The sequence below is a fragment of the Eumetopias jubatus genome, unplaced genomic scaffold (assembly GCF_037043125.1).
Source record: "Eumetopias jubatus isolate StellerSeaLion01/CBP00866 unplaced genomic scaffold, mEumJub1_p1.0 scaffold_8, whole genome shotgun sequence".
In the NCBI taxonomy this organism is placed as follows: domain Eukaryota; kingdom Metazoa; phylum Chordata; class Mammalia; order Carnivora; family Otariidae; genus Eumetopias; species Eumetopias jubatus.
In genome coordinates, this window is record NW_028274814.1 from 114832166 (window position 1) to 114852190 (window position 20025).

Here is a 20025-nt window from a genome sequence, read left to right on the forward strand (position 1 = left end):
TTTTCAAATTTGCAAGTTATTTGTTCCAAAACACAAGGATGGACAAAATCTAGAATGTCTTTTGCAAAGTACTTTACAGCAATATCTTTGAAACCATGTCTCATTCTGTAATTGAAACCTTGCGGGAAGGGGCTTTGTTCTTCTTGTTCTTATGTCCTTATTTCCCTGGAATACACCAAAGCACTGTAATAAATAAATAAATACGTACATACATAATGTAAGAAAATGTTAATGTATATTTAATTGTCTTAAGGAATAATCAGGGCATCTGGGTGGCTCAGTTCGTGAACCCAGGGTTCTGGGATTGAGTCCTGCATTGGGCTCGCTGCTCTGTGGGGAGCCTGCTTCTTTCCTCTGCCTCTGTCCCCCTCTCTCTCTCTCTGTCTCTCATGAATAAGTAAATAAAATCTTTTTTTAAAAAAGGAAAAATCAGAAGGTGATAAGCTTTGTGGCTTCCAAAAAGTCTCACAAGTAACTAAGGGGTTTTTTTGCTTTTCTTGTTTTTTTTTAATAAAGAGGGAGCATGGGGAAGGGCAGAGAGAGAGGGAGGAGAGAATCTCAAGTAGACTCACCTCTGAGCACGGAGCCCAACTTGGGGCTCGAACCCATGACCCCATGATCATGACCAGAGCTGAAACCAAGAGTTGGACGCCTAACTGACTAAGCCGCCCAGGCGCCCCATCACTAAGGTTTTTAAAACATTGTTTGTTTCAACCTGGAAGGCATAATAAGTAAACAGTAAACAAATTTCAATGTATAAACTATTCAGATGGGAAGGCTGAAATTCCTTATGTTAATTATCTGCAAAACATAAAGGACGCTAATGACAAGCGGTCTCTACCCAACTCCCGTGACAAATTAGAGGTTTTCATCTGAAATTTCAGATGCCTTTTTTCTCACGTCAGTCTCCCTCATTTGCAACAGACTGCACACTCTACTCTTCCTCACTAAAATCCAACAACCTGCATGTAACTATCCCCTGGGAAAGGACAAAGGCATACCAAGGAAAAGCAGCACTTGAATTCAGAAACTGAACAACCCCAGTATGGTCCAGAGAACAGCAAGTCCAACAATGTCCCCTGGAAGCTTCCAGCAATGGGGCCTCTTAGCTGCATAGGGAAGGTGGAGCCATCCTGCCCAGAGGAGCAGACCCAAGGCTGTGGGGCCTCTTCTCAGCTCCCCCTGAGGAGTCTGTCGAGGAAGCATGGTGAGAACCAGGGGAAAATTCTCTACTTTGACCCACAAGCCCCAGGCCGCATCTCTACCTCTCCCACTTTGAGGAGATTAAGGGGCAATGGCTGCAGGACTTCACACTCGCTGTCCCAGCAAGAGACTTTGGAAATGCCCACTGGGAAGAAGCCTGCAGGCTCTCCATGTTACCTTTCTAAGAGTCTACAGGGAAGCCCAAAGAATTCTTCACACTCCCTATTGCCCTTGAGACTCCAAGCAAGATTGCCTCCAGACCCCAAAAGGGCCCTCAACACAGCTGACTCATTTGAACCCCATCCTGCACTTCAGCCCATCAGTGAGGGGTCTCTTCTTTAGGCCTCTCTTCCAGAAAAAGGAGGCCACTCACCGCCCAGCCCCGCCACATGGCCCCCTGGTCCTCACGTAACACAGCTCCGAGCTTCCCGTGCTCATTTGGTGCACTGCAAAGCGAATTAGGTCTCTGGGTTGCCATATTACCCCAAAGGCCAGGGCGTCCTATGATGGGACACAGCACAGGAAGTCACTGCTGAGGGGACACATACTTTTCAGGACATATTGGCTCCCAAGTAAAAGGGTACAGTAGTCTGGGAAGTCTAACTCACTTTCTTCTCCTAGAGAAGGTCAGGTTAGCAACGGCCTGTCGGGCTTTGGAGAGCAAAGATGGCCCTCTTGCAAATCTCTTCCCCATCTCCCCACTAAAAAGAAAATATCCAAATCATTTCAGCTAGGAAACTGAATTGCCTCTCCTTTCCAAATGTCTGCTTGGGAATTCTGGGTGGATTTGAGCAAAACTAAAAGGTCTATCTTTAGAATTGATTTCCGGGAGAAGCGCTGCATCCATCCAGGTGTGTATGTCTTTATTTGCTCTAGCGCCATGAAAACGGTTCATTATTTACTTTTCCATCCCTGATTCTGTTCTGACAGCGCAAGCCTGATGGCATGTTAATCAGGGCACTTTGTTTTACAGCCCCCGAGTCACTTAACATTTCTGGGTGAGAGAGTCTTAATTTCAAGAGTCTCCTTGAAGAGTACAGCATTTTGCTGCAGCTTTTTGGGGGTGAAGTATGACAACCACACGCGGTCATGGTTTTCGTTTTGAATTGCCAATGACTTGGCCCGTGGCTTCATTAGCATCCACTTAGTAATTGGTTTTCTCGGGCCGAGAAAATATAAAGGCCAGAACATTCAACAGATTTTCAAAGAGAACTTCAGAGGACAGGGATAAAAAAGAGCAAGATGTGCTGTTTCAATCTAGGACGACCTTTAAAAGGCCTCCTCTGACAGACAGTGCCTTTACTTAGGAAGCAGGTAGATGGTGCCACTTCCAAAACCAGCCCTGAATTTTCAGCATGGTCCTCAGCTTATGGCCCCAGATTTGCCATCTGTCCCAGGGATGAAAAGTCTCTGTGGCAGCAAGGAGAGGATCCATGCTCGATTTCATCCACCCCATTGGCAGGATTGGCAGGAAGGCCCTAGTTTCATTTGGTAAGCCACAGAGAAATTCTCAGGAATTCGCCACTGCTTTATTATGGGACCTCAATCCTCAAGCACAAGTTTGCTGTTCAGAAGAGGAAGAAGGAGATCCATCGATGCAGTCTTTGTTGATTTTAACCCTAGTCGACCTAAAGGCATAAACAAAGGCTAATGATATTAACAAAGCCACAGGAAAACGCAAATTACTGTGTTAGTGTATCAGTGAGCTCTTGCTACAGGACAAACCACCCCAAACCTCAGTGGCTTAAAACAACAACCATTCTTGTTTCATATATACGTCCAAGTGTCCTACTGGGTGTGAGTTGATGGAGGCTGGTCTCAGCTGGGTAGTTCCACTCCGCGGGTTCCTCATACTTTTCACGGAGACAGAGGGCTACCCTGGGCCTGTTCTTATTGTGGTGAAGGGAGAGGTTCAAGAGGACACGGAAGCGTGCAAGACCCCTTGAAGCCTGGGGTCAGCATCTGTCCTAATTCTATTGGCCAGAACAGGTCACATGACTGAACGCAGGGGCAGGAAATTCTGCACCACCAACAGCGGGAGAGCACGGAGGTGTTACTGGCAAAGGGTGTGGATACAAATTTGATGGATAGAATCATGTATACAAATCTACACGTGCAGACCAGAATAAAGCTCTAAAAGGATACCTAATTCAGATGTGTCAGAGAAAGGGGGAAAAAAAGTAGTCTCAGAGAAAGATGGTGATGTTGGTTAGAGTAGATCCCTAACAGGGTGTTCAGGGATTTTGTTCCTTATCCTAAGAGCAGTTTGAAGCCACTCAATGGATGGATATGATGGATACAGGGTGGCCATAACATTGAAGTGAGAGCAGACTCCAGCAGAACAATTAGAATGTCCCGATGTGAGAAGTTAGTGGTTAGGCTCTGATAAACGCACTGGAGTTAGAAAAAAATATCTCATTTGCGGAGGTAGTTAGGAGGTAGAATCACCTGGGCTTTGTGAATAACAGACCGTTGGGGGTGAGGGGAAGGAAGTGGTCAAATATGACCTCCAAGCTTCTGGCCCGCATCACTAGGTGGCAAATAGTTCCATTCACTGACCTAGGTAAACTTGTGTGGGAGGGTGAGGGAGGGGAAGGAGGGTGGGTGTGGAGAGGTCTTGACTTCAATTTTGGGCATATTAAATTTGAGGACCCATGGATCATTGGAGTGGAGATTTTGAGCACGTAGTTGATTAGAGAAGCCATCAGGGATGGAGATAGGTATCTGAGAGTTTTTAATAATGCTTCCTAGAGCAGGTAAAGTCTGTGTCCAGCTCTGATTATAAGATGGAGTTAGCAGACATACAGTTTAAGTGATGGGATGCATCAAGCCATTTGCAAAAGATGGCAAGCAGGTAATTGTTACTGACAGGCAGGATCTTTGTAAGACAATAACAAAACTAGTCTTGGTTAATTCAAAGGAACAATTTGGTCCAAGGGCTTGAGGCTTTAAAAAATTCTGTGGCATTCAATATATCATAATCACATATTACCAAATAGTGGAAGGTTACCGAAAATCACAACAGGGAATTAGACGGGAGGTAATTTGGACATCTTCGTGTCCAGTGATGACCCTGATTTATTCAATATTGTTGCTCCAGAACTTAGGGCAATACTTGGCATGTAATAAGACATGTTTGTGAATGAATAAATGAAGGCCTAAGTAAGGATAATCTATGAATGAATATGTTAAATAAACATTTATATATTATCACTAAAAAGAAGCAGTTTTTCATCACTCACAGACCACTCATTCTATACTTTTTTAAGCATGAATCTTTGGTAACCAGAGAAGTTTCTGCTGCACAAAGATCCTGTCTGCCTGCTTTTTTTTCTTTTCTTTTCTTTTTTATTTTTTAGTTTCAGAGATAGTGATTCATCAGTTGCATACAACACCCGGTGCTCATTACATCAGTTGCCCTCCTTAATGCCCATCCCCCAATTATCCCTTCCCCCAGGGTGTATCCCCTCCAGCAACCCTCAGTTTATTTCCTAGAGTTCAGCATCTCTTATGGTTTGCCTCCCTCTCTGTTTTCATCTTATTTCATATTTCCTTCCCTTCCACTATGTTAACCTGTTTTGTTTCTTAAATTCCATTCGAGTGAAATCATACGGTAGTTGTCTTTCTCTGACTGACTTATTTTGCTTAGCATAGTACCCTCTAGTTCCATCCTTGTAGTTGCAAATGGCAAGATTTCATCCTTTTGATGGCTGAGTAATATTCCATTTGTGTGTGTGTGTGTGTGTGTGTGTGTGTGTGTGTGTGTGTGTGTATACACACACACAACATATACATATGTATGTATATGTATATATATACACACACCACATCTTCTTTATCCATTCATATGTTGATGGACATCTGGGCTCTTTCCACGGTTTGGCTTTTGGGGACAATGCTGCTATAAATATTGGGGTGCAGATGCCCCTTCGGATCAGTCTATTTGTATCCTTTGGGTAAATACCCAATAGTACAATTGCTGGATCATATGGTAGCTCTATTTTCAACTTTTTGAGGAACCTCCATACTGTTTTCCAGAATGGCTGCCCCAGCTTGCATTCCCACCAACAGTGTAAGAGGGTTCCCCTTTCTCCGCATCCTCACCAACATCTACTGTTTCTTGACTTGTTAATTTTAGCCATTCTGACCAGTGTGAGGTGGTATCTCACTGTGGTTTTGATTTGTATTTCCCTGGTGCTGAGTGAGTGGAGCATTTTTTCATGTGTCTGTTGGCCATTTGGATGTCTTCTTGGGAGAAATGTCTGTTCATGTTTTCTGCCCATTTCTTGACTGGATTTTTTGTTTTTTGGGTGTTGAGTATATAAGTTCTTCATAGATTTTTGATACTTTACCTGATAAGACATTTACAAATACTTCTCCCATTCCATAGGTTGCCTTTAGTTTTGCTGACTGCCTGCCTTCTGTGCGGTCCCCCCTTCCTCTTCACACACTGCAGACTTTTCAGCAGCTGTTCGCTCCAAGGGCTGCTTCCTTCCGGTGGCTCCGTACCGGGCTGGGCAGTCATCTCACACAGGGAACGGGCTCTGCAGGAGACCCTGCTGTCCATCCAGCCAATGGGGACCTCACCTCAAAAAATGTAATTTTTTTTTTTTTTTAGGAAGCTCCATGCCCGTCACGACCCTGAGATCAAGACCTGAGCTGAGATCAGATGCTTGACCAACTGAACCACACCTGCACCCTCAAAAAATGTAATTTAAACTTTATTTAAATCTTACACTTCCTTAATGGAGGCCTTTAATCTGACTGTTACAGGGCATAAACCAGTATCTAGCCATCTATGCCCTATAGGCATTCAGCCCACCCTCGTTTTTGTAAATAGTTTCATGGAAACAGCCGCACCCATTCATTTGAATCCTGGCCTTGGGGCTTTTACTCGCTACAGGGGAGAGCCGCACCACAGTCCCTACAAAGACCATGCGGCCCACAAAGCCTCATCCAGCAGTTGATAGAAAAAGTTTGTTGACCCCTAGTATATCCAGTGGAGAAGTGCTTGCCTCTGTGCCTACCAGTCAGTCACAACCACCTTTTTGGCCTTGTAGGATAGACAGGAACCCTTATGCAAAAATACCAATTCTTCTTTTATTAGGGTGTTTTAACACATGGCATGACAATGAGGCGGATTCCTGTAAGTGAGGAGGGCCCAATCTACTCTCAGTTCTGAAATCAGCTCAGTATTATGACCTGGATTTCAGGGTTTTCATGGTGAATTGTTTTTCTTGCTGTCATTCCCTCTCTCCCTCTGTAATATTCCCTTGAACTCACACTCACTCCAAACCTTCTCCTGTTACCAAAATATGGCTTCTGGAAAAAAATCTTCATAGTTCATTCTTACTAAAGTGTGAAGGACTTTAGGCTTAAGGAATATCTGTGCTCCATCTTTCCAAGTAGAGCAGTGTATTCCTCCCTTTTAGCTTTCCCTGCACTTTATATCTAAAACACCACTGCCTTTCTTTTACATTCATCTGCTTCCAGAGCCAAGACCTTCCTGAGGACAGAGACCACTTATATATCTTTAACTCTCTAGAACCTATGACACAGCTAGAGTATCTCCAAAAATATTTACTAAAGGAAAAGATGGATAGAAGAAGGAAGATGGGCAGCCTGGAGGGCTGCGTGGCTTACAATGTCATTTATCAGTCCCTGATTTATTTGCATTTTGACAGAAGACATGACTTGAAACCAAACAATGAAGCTGCATTGGTGGGATTTTAAACATCAGGAAGCAAATGGGGGAGATTTTGCAGGTAGGGAGACCTTTCCAGCACCCCCTTAAAATCTATAACAGAAAGCTATCTGTCTCACTTCATTTCTCCGTCAGCCCTGAAGCTGAAAAGGGAAATGTACATCCCACATCTAGGAGAACAAAGACTAGCCTCCTTTGAAATATAGGAAGAAAGCTAAATATATTCAAATTAGCAAATGGAGTAACATCAGCACGAAAACCAAATGGTAAGTATTTGGAAGTCTCTTTAGAAGAAGAAATGAGACCAAAATATTGAATGCCAGTAAGACATCCCCCCAAGCTGGATCTGAAGTAGCACAGCCTAGTGTTAGGAGCTCTTGGAATCCAACTCCCTGGGCTTGAACCCTAGCTCTCCTTCTCTCTGGCAACATGGTCTCAAAACCTAAAATCTTGGAACTTTCCAGAACGCTCGGTGAGATGCGGAGGAGCAGCAGCTGCCCAAGCTGCGCCCAGCAACGCGCTCCTTCCTGCTCCCCCACACCGCCCTTGGCCCTCTCACCGGCTGTAGAAAATGGTGAAAGAAACCACTTACTATGATGTTTTGGGGGTCAAACCCAATGCCACCCAAGAGGAATTGAGAAAGGCCTACAGGAAACTGGCCTTGAAGTACCACCCTGATAAGAATCCAAATGAAGGAGAGAAGTTTAAACAGATTTCTCAAGCTTACGAAGTACTCTCTGATGCAAAGAAAAGGGAATTATATGACAAAGGAGGAGAACAGGCAATTAAAGAAGGTGGAGCTGGTGGTGGTTTTGGCTCCCCCGTGGACATCTTTGGTATGTTTTTTGGAGGAGGAGGAAGGATGCAGAGAGAAAGGAGAGGTAAAAATGTTGTGCATCAGCTCTCAGTAACCTTAGAAGATTTATATAATGGTGCAACACGGAAACTAGCACTGCAAAAGAACGTGATTTGCGATAAATGTGAAGGCCGAGGTGGTAAGAAAGGAGCAGTCGAATGTTGTCCCAATTGCCGAGGTACTGGAATGCGAATGAGAACTCATCAGATAGGACCTGGAAAGGTTCAGCAAATTCAGTCTGTGTGCATGGAGTGCCAGGGCCATGGGGAACGGATCAGTCCCAAAGACAGATGTAAAAGCCGCAATGGGAGGAAGACAGTTCGAGAGAAGAAGATTCTAGAAGTTCATATTGACAAAGGCACGAAGGACGGCCAGAAGATAACATTCCATGGTGAAGGAGACCAAGAACCAGGACTGGAACCAGGAGATATTATCATTGTTTTAGATCAGAAGGACCACGCTGTTTTTACTCGGCGAGGAGAAGACCTCTTCATGTGTATGGACATACAGCTGGTTGAAGCACTGTGTGGCTTTCAAAAGCCAGTGTCTACTCTTGACAACCGAACCATCGTCATCACCTCTCACCCAGGTCAAATTGTCAAGCATGGAGATGTCAAGTGTGTGCTAAATGAAGGCATGCCAATTTATCGTAGACCATATGAGAAGGGTCGCCTAATCATTGAATTTAAGGTAAACTTTCCTGAGAATGGCTTTCTCTCTCCTGAGAAACTTTCTTTGCTGGAAAAACTCCTACCTGAGAGGAAGGAAGTAGAAGAGACTGATGAAATGGACCAGGTAGAACTGGTGGACTTTGATCCAAATCAGGAAAGACGGCACCATTACAATGGGGAAGCCTATGAGGATGATGAACATCATCCCAGGGGTGGTGTTCAGTGTCAGACCTCTTAATGGGGCCAGTGAAAAACACTGCTGGCATTTTATATGCAGTAGTGAATGAGTGAAGGACTATAATCATAGCTCACTACTTGCTATTGTTTTTGTTTTAATATTCAACTATAGTAGTGTTTTAAATGAAGAATAAACTCAAATATAAAAGCTCAAAAAAAAAAAAACCTAAAATCTTCATCTGTGAAATGGGGACGCAAATAGTACCCATCTAATAAGCTTTTGATGTGGTAAATAGAAAAACTCAAATATTAGCTTTTTTTTTAAGAAAGCATATACTCATTCATTCATTAAACACTTCCTGTATGTGAGTCACCGACTTTCTGAGATATTCTGATCCCAGAGTGAAATGATCCATGCATGCAGCTCATCTGAGGTGTATGAACATTAGCGTCAATACAATATTATATCCTCCACAGACTTCTATTTATTTAAAACCATTTCCACCCCTAGCACTCTCTCTAAACCCTGGGTGACGTCAGTGAGGGAGAACACTGTCCTGGCAGTAGGACATAATAGGAAGGTATTAACTAGAGACTAATAAGTGGCATATTGGTTGTTGGGTGTTTTGGGTTTTGGTTTTTTTTTTTTTTAGCTTTTTTGAAATATTTTACACTCCATAGCACCATATTTTACTGTATTGCTTTCCTTTTTTCTCCCAATGTTATCGAGAAATAATTGACATAGAACATGGTGTAAGTTTAAGGTGTATAATACAATGATTTGACATATGTATCTATTGCAAAACCATCACTGCAATAAGGTTAGTTAATGTCCATCACCTCACATAGTTACAACTTTTTTCCCTTGCAATAGGATAGACAGCATGCTGTTAGAAGAGGAGACTGCGATCTCAGGGAGACTGAGCTGGGCATGGCTGGAAGGTGGAGGTGGCCCGGCAGCTACCTTTCACAGCGGGAATTGTGTGTGATTCTTCCACTGGCTTCTGAACCTCTAGAATAGAAGCTCCACGGAAGCAGGGCTCATGTCTGTTCCGTTCATTATTCTATCCTTAGTGCCTAGAACATAGCTTGGCGCATGGTAGACGTTCAATACAAGTTGAAGGAAAAAAAAGAAGTCAATTGGTTAGTTTGTGAGGTTAGGATAAGCCTGGTAGGGGAAAGTGTTTGATCGCCTTTTCGTTTTGTATATTCTCCTCCAGCTGCTTCCTCTGGCTCCTTTGAACCTTCTCCGTCTTCCCAATCTGATTTGTGTTTATCTCTTCAATGTAGCTTGGGTTGCTGGGGATTTGCACAAGTATTGCTTGATCCCCCAGGCAGCATTTTGGCTTTCATCCAGCAAAGACAGTCACCTAAAAAGATGGGGAGAGTAGGCATTGAACAGTACCAGCAGCTGCCCTGGGGTCCAGAACACATGCGTATTTGGTGACTGTTACTGATCAAGTCCTAGATGTCACGGCATCCGGTGTCCCCCACGATGATGAGACTCCATAAGCTGTCTCTGTTCTGTGTTGAAACTGACTTGTCAGGAACGAGTCTGCTGTTTGTTCACTTGCATTCACAAAGGAGCTACTATGTAGTGAGTCCAGGGCAGTGAGCGACAGGCTCCCCATGCTTTCTGCCTTCTCAGTTGGATTCTAGAAAAATGGGACATTTGGGAGAAAGTTGACCTGGAAATAACAGTCACACATGCAAAGGAAACTTCCCAATAATCTTCTGAGACTCATAATGGAAAAATACATCCCACATTTCACTGAGAGAGCTACAGTTCCACAACTAGCAATTTCTCTCCTGGTTATTTTAGAAGGGCTTTTTTTTTTTTTTTTTTAAGACTGTTGCTAATTCTGAGTTTGCTCTTCTTGTATAATCAACCCATAGTTATAAGCAAGCATTCCAAATTACACTGTATCTCTTGCATAGAGTAAACCACTGTGGTTTTTAAAATAGAATACCTACCTTTTCTAGTCACACAATTACTGGAAAGCCACCTGCTGGAAAAGGTATATTTACCATGAATTTTACTATCAGGCAAGGACTATCATATCTGAGGAATGAGGCCGCATGAGCTTGCCTGATAAGAAACCACTGGGCAACATTCATAGCAGGAAGAAGAATCAGATTATGCCTTACCCAAATTATAGTACCTTCAATAAGATTTTTACTCCATTAAGATAAACGTATCACTATAGGGCAGTTGCTAATCTGCATAATCTCTAGCATTTTTTCATTATTTTCCCTTAAAATTTGCGCCTGAGAATTAAAAGCCAACAGTCCTTGGTTTAAGGACTGCACAAAATGCAAATGATGCATTAGTCATATTTCTAAAGGAGGAGCTTTAATTATTCATCTTCAAACATTCCTGCCAAGATGAAGGTCACCGTATAATTACTGCTCCCACCCACTCGCCACTGGCAGGGAAATTGAGAGCAGTGCTCCTAAATCCTTGATTCATAGATCACCAGAGACAGAAAGCGTCTTGCCACAGTTTGTTTTCCACATAAGGAAATTGAGGCCCCAGGAAGTGACATGCCAAGGTGAAACGTAACGAAGGTCAGAGTTGGGAATCAGGGTCATAGGTGGAGTTCCCCTGCCACTCACTCGTACTGCCCCCTTGATGAGTGTCTGATGGCTGCTATTATAAATCACCACCAACCAAGTGGCTCAAAACAACAGAAATAGATGCTCTCACAGTTCTGGAGGGCCGAAGTCCAAAATCAAGGAACTGGCAGAACTGTGCTGCTTCCGAAGGTTCTAGGCGAGGACCTTCCTTTGAAATTCCTCAAGGTCTTCCTTCACTGTGGCTGCATTTAATCTCTGCCTCTGTCCTCAGACAAACTTCTTTCCTCTCTGTGTCTCTTCCCTACCTGTCTCTTATTAGTCCACGTGTTAATGGATTTAGGGCATACCCAGATAGCCCAGAACAAGCTCATCCCTAGTTCTTTCATTTAATGACATCTACAAAGACTTTATCCAGATAAGATCCCATGCACAGGTTCTAGGGTTTAGGACATGAACCTATCATTCCAGGAGCTTCCATTCAACCCACTCTATTTCTTCTTCTACCCAAAGTAGTAACCATCATTATGTCAATTTAAAACAAACAAACAATACTCTAACATGGTTTTTAGTATCTTTTCTCCCTATTTACAAGTTTTATTAGAGTCAGACTTATGTACTTGAACTTGGAATTCTGGCTCCGTCGTTCACTAGCAATGCAACCTTAAGTAAGCTGCAGTTTTCTTGGCTCTATAATGAGAAAGGTGATTTCCACTTCGTAGGGTACTTGTGAAAATCTGTATGATGATGCATGTTAAAGTACTTAGGTGCTCAGTGTCAGCTGATTTTAAATTAGAATAAACTATTTGCCAAAACCAATCTATTCCTTATCATGTGTATGCATTTGAGGTCCATGCGGGGACACATTTCCACCAGCCAAAAACTTTCCTGTCACCAACACGGAAGAGCAAGCTCACTGTTGAGTGTTGACACACGGGTGTGTGGCCTGCTCAGCAGTGGAGGGAGAATTCTCTAAATTGTTGCTGTCCTAGCCCACACCACGGACCTTTGGATCTTCAGCAGAGGACAGAATAAGGAGATGTTCTGGTACCAGAAAAGAGACAAAATTATTCCAGCAACTATGGGACTAGTCCCTTCGGCTATGACTGGCCTGAGGTAGCACAGCTCAGGGTTAATGTGGTTGTGTTTGGTTTTGTGAATGGGAGGAGGGTAAAGAAGGAGGAGGGGAGCAGGGAGGCCAGCAAGCCAAGAGGGCTGCAAAGTCTGGGTCAGGTATCCAGTTATACAACCTCCTGGATCCAGAATTTTGTCCTGAAGCAAATCACCAGAATAGCCAAGCATCAAACAAACAAAGAAGAAAAATGCATCTCTCAAGGATATTTGTTTAGTTGTGCTTTTCCAAACAAATAAAGGCAGCATGAAATTACACTGTATTTACACAGAGACAGTGGGTTGCCAGCCATACCCCAAACATTTGTGCGTTATGTCCATCTCCTAGCTTAACCTCCCTCTGAGGAAATTAAGTATCAAAAACTTCTCTCCCCACCCGCCAGACAGGATGCCACTACCCCACACACACGCCATTTTGTTTAGGGGAGGGAAATAAAAAATTCTGAATTTATTGCAGTAATTGCTTCTAGCAAATAATCAGTCCAGAACTAGACACAATGATCCTGCATGCATGCCATTTTTTTACAAGAAGCAATTCTATTTGAATAGCAAAAATAAGACACCCGTTTGGAACCATCAACACCCCCTCCCATCACGAGACCTAAATTCAAAGTCGTTCTGAATTCATTGCATTAATGTCGTTAATCCAATTCTCTGAACGAGCCTGGCTGACACCGACACAGGGTCCTTTACAGAGTGCCCAGAAATCTAGTCCACTGCCAGGCATGTCTCTTCATGTTACTATATGCAGATGTTCTTTCTTTCTGTTCCCCTAGGTCTTCATATCATTACAAATGTGATCCTTGATATTTTTATTAACTCATACCTTCTTCTTATGAACATAAAATATCATGTCCACAGAGATTCTGTTATGCCCTTCCAGGGACATGCCCACCTTTCCAGAATGAGCATCACTGGGTTTAGAACACTAAGGCAACAAAGCCAAGGTCAAGGCTCAAACCCTGTGCCAGCCAGTTGTCTTCCCTCTGCTTCATATGCGCAAATTGAATCCAAAACCTGACCTACATGCTCCCAAATGGATGCCTTATGTCAAAAGGTATCCTGGATAAGGGGAAATGAATAGAGTAATTTAACCACTTCTAATGAGGGGGGAGGGACTGATATTGCACTTTGCTATTGTAAATGCATATGATTATTTATTTATGACTTAGAATAGAAAAGCACATTCATTTGAGAACTGTCTGTGTATCATTCTATAGGTCAACTTGCCTATTCCTTAAAAGCTTATTCAAATACCTGCTCTATATCAAGTGCTAGGCGAGGTGCTTAGGTTCTATAATATGTAAGACACAGTATGAGTCTTCCCTTCAAAAGGGAAATCATTATAAAGTAGAAAGACAAGGTGGGGGTGGAAGAGGGAGGGAGAGAGAGAGGTGGCTTTTCCTGAACAGATCAGAGCTGACTTCTGGAGGAAGAGTGTCCAAGCTGGAATTTAGAGATGAAGGTGGGTTTGCCAGGCAAAGTGGAGATAGGCAGGCAGATGGGAATACCTGAGCCAAGGTGTGGAGACGTGACGTGCAAGGCACATTTAAAGAACAGTGAGCACCTTGCTGTCACTGGGGTACCAGTTCTGCAGGAGTTCATGGCAGGAACTGACAGTGACGACTCTGGCTGTGTGAGGGTTTGGTTATGGTTTCATCTACTCAACAAATATTTATTGAGTTATGTTATTACAGAGGGATTTAGAATAGGAGCTAGGAGCCTAGGGCACAGGGGGCAGATAAGACATAAATCTGGGAAGTAAGATACTTCTCACAAGGGAGGACAATATCAGAGGAGTATTTCATTCATTCATGTGCATTAAGAACAATGGTTTAAATACTAAATGAGCACCCACCACATCAAGAAATAAGACATGTCTCTTGTACTGAAGGAGCCAGCAATCTAGTGGAATAAAGAGACACATAAATAGAACATTATATCACAGTATATTCAGTAATCAACATAATAGCTTTTATTGACAGCTTGCTAAGTTCCAGTCACCGATCTCAGTGCTTTATATTGATTAACTTCGACTGTCCTCACACAAGAGATAAATATCATTATTGTCTACATTTCACAAATGGCAACATCAGGCCCACAGCGGTTATTAACTTGCTCAATCACAGCTGAGATTAAAATCCAGACAATGTCTCCACATTCTTAACCAACACTCCAGAAAACTATAGAAGCATAAGAGATAAGCCAGCCTAGACGTGGCCGGGAACACGAGTCCTTCTAGTCCACCAACAGTTGAACCCTCTCTGAGGTCTCCGGGGAATATGAAGATAGCTTACAGAATCTCAGGAAACTACCAAACGCCTAATATTCACCAGATTGTGAAACATCTAGAGTTCAAACTCAAGGGTAAACCTTTTCCCCAAAGTCCAACTACGTTACATTTCTCACTCATATTGTTGTAATTTTTCCAATCCGCATCCAATTCAGGCTCATCTAGACCTTAAATACCAACTCTCTCATTATATGCGTGTAGGGTCTTTATCAAGAAAAGGATAAATTTGATGGGGAAGTGGCTAATATTTCTTTTCAGGGGTCCCCTTGTAGGGCTCCCAGTATTTTATATTATCTAATGGTTTTTGAATAGCACTGTGAAAATTCCTGGCTGTATTTGCATATTGTTCACTTATTATGTATCAGTCTCAACATTCTATACCCAATGAAATTAGAATATATTTCCCATTCAAATTACTGTAACTTTTCCAATGCCTACCTAATTTAGCCCTCTCTATCCTCATAACCACCATAAGTATTGGGTTGGAAAATAGCAAGAAGGGGAGAGTTCTAAGAAGTTGTAACTCTAATGATCTTATTATGAAACCTCATCATAAATAGGTGATAAAAAAATAAAAAGTCACAGGACATCACAATGCCAAAACATGACCTTGTTCTTGGAGAAGGAAGTCCAGGATGGGGAGATCTGTGTCAGATAGGATAGCATTTGCCTGCAGGTAACAGATTTCAACTAGAATGACCTAAATGAGTAAAGGGTATTTTTTTTTTTTATTTGAGAGAGAGAGAGCAAACAAGGGGGGGCTGGCAGGGAGGGGCAGAGGGAGAAGGAGAGAAAAGAATATTGAGCAGGCGCTATACTCAGCCCAGAGCCCAATGCAGAGCTTGATCTCACAACCCTGAGATCATGACCCGAGCCAAAACCAGGAGTCTGTCAATTAACCGACTGGGTGCCACCCAGGCACCCCATAAAGGGTATTTCTCTTGTAATATGACCAGAACCCAGGCCAGAGCAGATGTCAGCAACCTGCCAGACTCCTTCTGCGTTCCTGTTCTGCGTTACCTTTGCAAGACCCCTGGTATACTTTCAGATATCAAGCCACATTCCAGACAACAGGAAAGGCGAAGATCAAAAAGGAAGAAGGTAGCCAACTCTGTCCCCTTCGAGAAAAAGGGTTTCCAGAAGCCACATCCTGCAACTCCGGTTTAAATCTCATGGCTGTATTTGAGTCACGTGGCTCTGCCAACTGAAGGTGGAGCAAGTCAGCGCGTCACCCAAGCAAAGCAGGGTCTTCACAGCAAGAAAAATGGAGAGCGTGCCCATTGGGTCAGCCCCCAGCAGTGTCGGCAACATTACACGACAGTTTTCCCATGAAAATAAGAGAGAGAGAAGAGCCGAGAAAGGGCAAATCCAAACAGGTTTTAAAATTCAAGGGAACACAGATAATTCGATAAATATCAGCTGAATTTTATCTAAGTATTTTCCCTCTTAAATTAATAGATCATCCTCCATGGCCCTAAATCTCACAAGAGGAGGAGTTAGACAGGCTTGGGGAGGGCAGGGAGAGGGCAAAGCACTGTCAGCTCAGCCACCAACGTGTGGGCTGTTCTGCATCGAAATGATGATCCATTCCCTGTTTCCAGAAAATAAATTGCAAAGTAAAGGAATATCAGGTAGATACACGGCTGGGATCACGAGAGGCTTATGTGTATACTTTAAAAACATGTTTGTCTGTTAGGAGATGAAGAGCCACTGAAGGGTCTGAAGCCAGGAGGGACTCGGTCACACATACATGTTGGGGAGCTCAGGTGACGAGGGTCACTGGCGGCCACATCCGTGGATCCTGCTCACCCCTGGGGCAGTGTCACTGGCACATAACTTGCACTTCTGTGCTTGAGGGCTTTCTCCTGATATCCCTCTGAGTCAGAACACTTCAGGGATGTTTGTGTTGACATTTCTAGGTGAGTTCCCCTGTTTGGGGGTTAGTCAAAATCATGAGCAGTCAGTAAGATTCCAAACGGTGTTGCGTACATGGCGGGGGAGGAGCCGGGGTGGGGGGGTGTCATCACAGCCCGCCTGGGCCTGGAGCCTGGAGTGGCCTCCAAGTCCTTCTAAGAATGCGGGCATAATCAAGCTGCCGGCAGACACTTCCAGATGCTCAGTGGAGGTCTCAGTGATGTCCCTCCCTGCGTGCCAGCTCGAAGCCCTCTCCTTCCATCTCTGGAGCACAGGTTCTAGGAGCAGAGGAGGAGTTCTCTGGTGCTCACCTTCCCTGGACTTGAGCTGTTCCCTGGGGGTCTCCTGGTGTCTGATGGAGCTGCCGATTCCCTGTGCCACCCACTTCTGCTACTGAATTCAGGTCCCCCTTGCTCAGCCTCCTTTCATTGCATGCCTGCTACGGGATAGCCATTGTAACAAGTAGGGGAGGAGGTTTCCGAAGTACTTCATAGCTAGTAAAACACGTGCCCTAACCACTTAGAACCAATGCCTCACCAATTAGGACAGGCGCCCGCTGTGAATTACTGGAGCCAGCTGAATAGCCGTCTTGGAATCGGGCACTAACTTGCAGAGATGGATAAGGTATGGGCCTTCTCTCAAAAGCTCCTCTTGTCAAATAATTTACCCCGGGAGTCTAGGACCTAGAACGGGTCCACCAGTGACAGGTACCATCGTGGGGCAGAATGCTCTCTCTGCTCTGGGGGGCGGCTTCCCATCTTCGCTGGAATGCCACCCCCACCCCGCTCCTGGCCTTCATACTAGCACCACTGTCTTCCCTCCAGGGTGGTGGCAGGTGGAGGCACAGGTCTCGGTGACAACAGATCACTGTTAGAGCAGACGAGAAGCAGCCTGGGGACTAAATCTTCCACCCCTTCACCTCAGTTGTGAAAGAAAAGAACAACTGTGCTCTCCTGGGTACATCCTCCATGATTCTGAGGGTGAACTTTGAAAGCTAAAGATTATCCTTCAGGTGTTTTGTTTTGTTTTGTTTTTAAGATTTACTGGAGAGAGAGAGAGCAGAGGGAGGGGCAGAGGGAGAGGGATAAGGAGAGAAGCAGACTCCCTGCCAAGCGGGACACCGGACTCGGCTGGATCCCACCCCGAGATCATGACCTGAGCGGAAATCAAGAGTCAGATGCTCAACCCACTGAGCCACCAAGGCGCCCCCTTCCTGGTAGTTTTTAAACTGGTCTTCTTTTTAGCGGAGCCCTTTTTACAAAAGCATCTTTGTTTGGAAATCCAGTCCAGGTGGACTGCATTGCTGGAAGCCAGGGCGGGGCCCACAGGCTCACCTTCTAGGCACCCCCAAAAGCCCCCGGCCCCAGGCACCCCCGCTGGAAAACCACCAAGTTCATTCCTCATCCACAAAGGGGGAGGGTGAGACTCAGAAAGAAGTTACCTAGCTGTGGTTTCAACTGGTTCGAGTCAGACAAATGGAGTCTAGGCTTTTGACCACTACCCACCCCCTCCCCACCCCACCCCACCCCCCCACTCCCGCTCGCATCAGCCACCCTCACCCCCCACCCCAGCTTGCATCAGCCACCCACTGCAAGCACAGTCAGCAGCGTCTATGTATGGGGCCCGGAAGCCACGAGTGAATAAATCACAACTAACATTTGTTTGCTCCTCACTCTTTGGAGATCCCTTTCACCTCTACCGCCTTATACAATACAACAATCCAAACGAATACCTGTTGTCTCATAGGACGTAATAATGCAAACCAACCAACCAAGAGGGGTTACGGGATCTACTCAAGGACAGGCCCCTATAAATGAGAGCTAGTTCTAAACACAGCATCCCCTGAAAGGCTCTAAATAGGTTAACACCTAGAGTAGTGTTTCCCAAAGCCTGGTGGTCCCAGCGCAGGAGCTTCCTTATTAACCTGGGAAATTGTCAGAAATGCAGATTCTGGGGCCCAGCCCAAAACTTTGAAATTAGAAACTTTAGGGGTGGAGCCCCTCAAACAGCAATCTGTTTTTTTAACAAGCCCTCCAGGTGATTCTGATGACAACCAAAGTTTGAGAACCCCCATACCAAGGAACAAAGTCCTATTTCTATCTCCCATCCAGCTCTATGGTGGCCCTGTTCTGGAGGAACCCTCAGGAGAGTAGGTGGGAAATGCCCCTTCCCATGGGACCTCAGACCTGAGCAGGACCTGGCTCTGCCTGCATTTATGTCTGGAAGGAGCCCAGGAAAGTCTGCACCATGCCCGGTGCTTCTAAATCATACTAATTGTTCTTTGTTGTGTGCCTAGCATCATAGTAAATACCACATACGAAAGATATGCAACATCCTCCACCATACCCCTTACTACCCCCTTCTCAAGGGGTTTAGAATAGAGTCCCTAAGTCTCAAAATCATGGTGCATGCAATGCTTCTCAAGCTTTGATGTGCAAATGTGTCACCTAAAGATATTGTTGAAATAGAGATTCTGATTCAGCAAAACTTAATATTTAATACAGATAATAAGATTGTGGGATTCAATAAAGACTTGAAATCTCCTTCTGAATACTTGTGAATCTTTCCCAAGGCCCTAAAAATTATCCCCAGAGTTAGAAAAGCAGAGAGAAATTGCTAAGACCAGAGACCCCAATGATTGCAGTTCAAATTGGACATAATAATTTACCACCAGGCAATTGAGGGCTAAGAGTTGTGAAGCTGATTTGTCCCTAAGGGAGATTCCACCTAATCTCCCCTTTAAAAAGATCAATAAGGTGGTCAGAACGAGCGAGATAATCAGCTAGACAATTGCCTTTCAGGGTTCCAGGAGGAAAAGTCCCCCAAGCACATCCTTTGTAGTAAATGCTGCTTGCGTAATTGCTTTCATTTGATGGAAGTATTATGCAGAGGCTCCTGATGAATTTAATAGAAAGGAGATAGACCCAGAAGACATCCATTTTGTATATTGAGACCATTTCACCTAAACCAAAGAGACAATTCCCAGGTTTTTCTGAGTTAGCAATGACATAAAAAAAAGTTGATGCAGATGACATAAAAAAAAAATCAAGAGGCCAGAATCTAATCTCTGCTTCCTGATCATCACAAAAATGTGTTACTGGATAATGACTCTCTTCGCAACTTAAAGAAACTCCCTCAGGACTATTTTGGATGATGGCCAATAGGGACAAAAAGCCCCAGAATAAAGATGGGTAATAGGGATTGATGGTCCCCTATTTCGGGGTCTTCCCAGCCACACCTGGGGATTATCAGGTCAATGCCATCTCCATGTATCATGATTGGTCAGGCTACTGAAGTTGCATATGTTGGCATGGTTTATGGCGGCATGGTATAAACATGACATTCTGTCTTAAAGGAATTACTGGGCATCTTTATTACATTTAATACATCTCTTTAATTGATAGGGGGGAAAAAAGCTAAATAATACTCTAGTTAAAAAGCAGGACAATATCAAGCAATTGCACTACTGGGTATTTACCCCAAAGATACAAATGTAGGGACC

The 20025-nt window shown here is 44.1% G+C and overlaps 2 protein-coding genes across 3 annotated transcripts in view; both read left to right on the plus strand.

Moving 5' to 3' along the window:
- Window positions 1-1095: 1095 nt before the first annotated feature.
- PLEKHG7 (pleckstrin homology and RhoGEF domain containing G7) overlaps window positions 1096-20025 on the plus strand; it is a 52908-nt gene continuing 33978 nt past the window's right edge. The window contains 3 exon segments of the mRNA XM_088025734.1: window positions 1096-1611; window positions 2020-2054; window positions 16799-16926. Coding sequence (XP_087881860.1) covers window positions 1096-1611; window positions 2020-2054; window positions 16799-16926 — 679 coding nt within the window.
- On the plus strand, window positions 7468-8814 carry LOC114211021 (dnaJ homolog subfamily A member 1-like). 2 transcript variants are annotated; one of them, XM_088025663.1, is made up of 2 exons: window positions 7468-8121; window positions 8353-8814. In XM_088025663.1, exons 1-2 carry the CDS (start codon window positions 7479-7481, stop codon window positions 8670-8672), a joined length of 963 nt encoding a protein of 320 aa, XP_087881789.1. In that variant the 5' UTR covers window positions 7468-7478; the 3' UTR covers window positions 8673-8814. The 2 variants fall into 2 exon arrangements, with proteins under 2 accessions (XP_087881789.1, XP_087881788.1); XM_088025662.1 differs by having other exon boundaries at window positions 7468-8814.

Bases quoted from the DNA above. Each gene is read 5' to 3' on its own strand.
- LOC114211021 (XM_088025662.1), top strand. From the start codon at position 7,479: ATGGTGAAAGAAACCACTTACTATGATGTTTTGGGGGTCAAACCCAAT.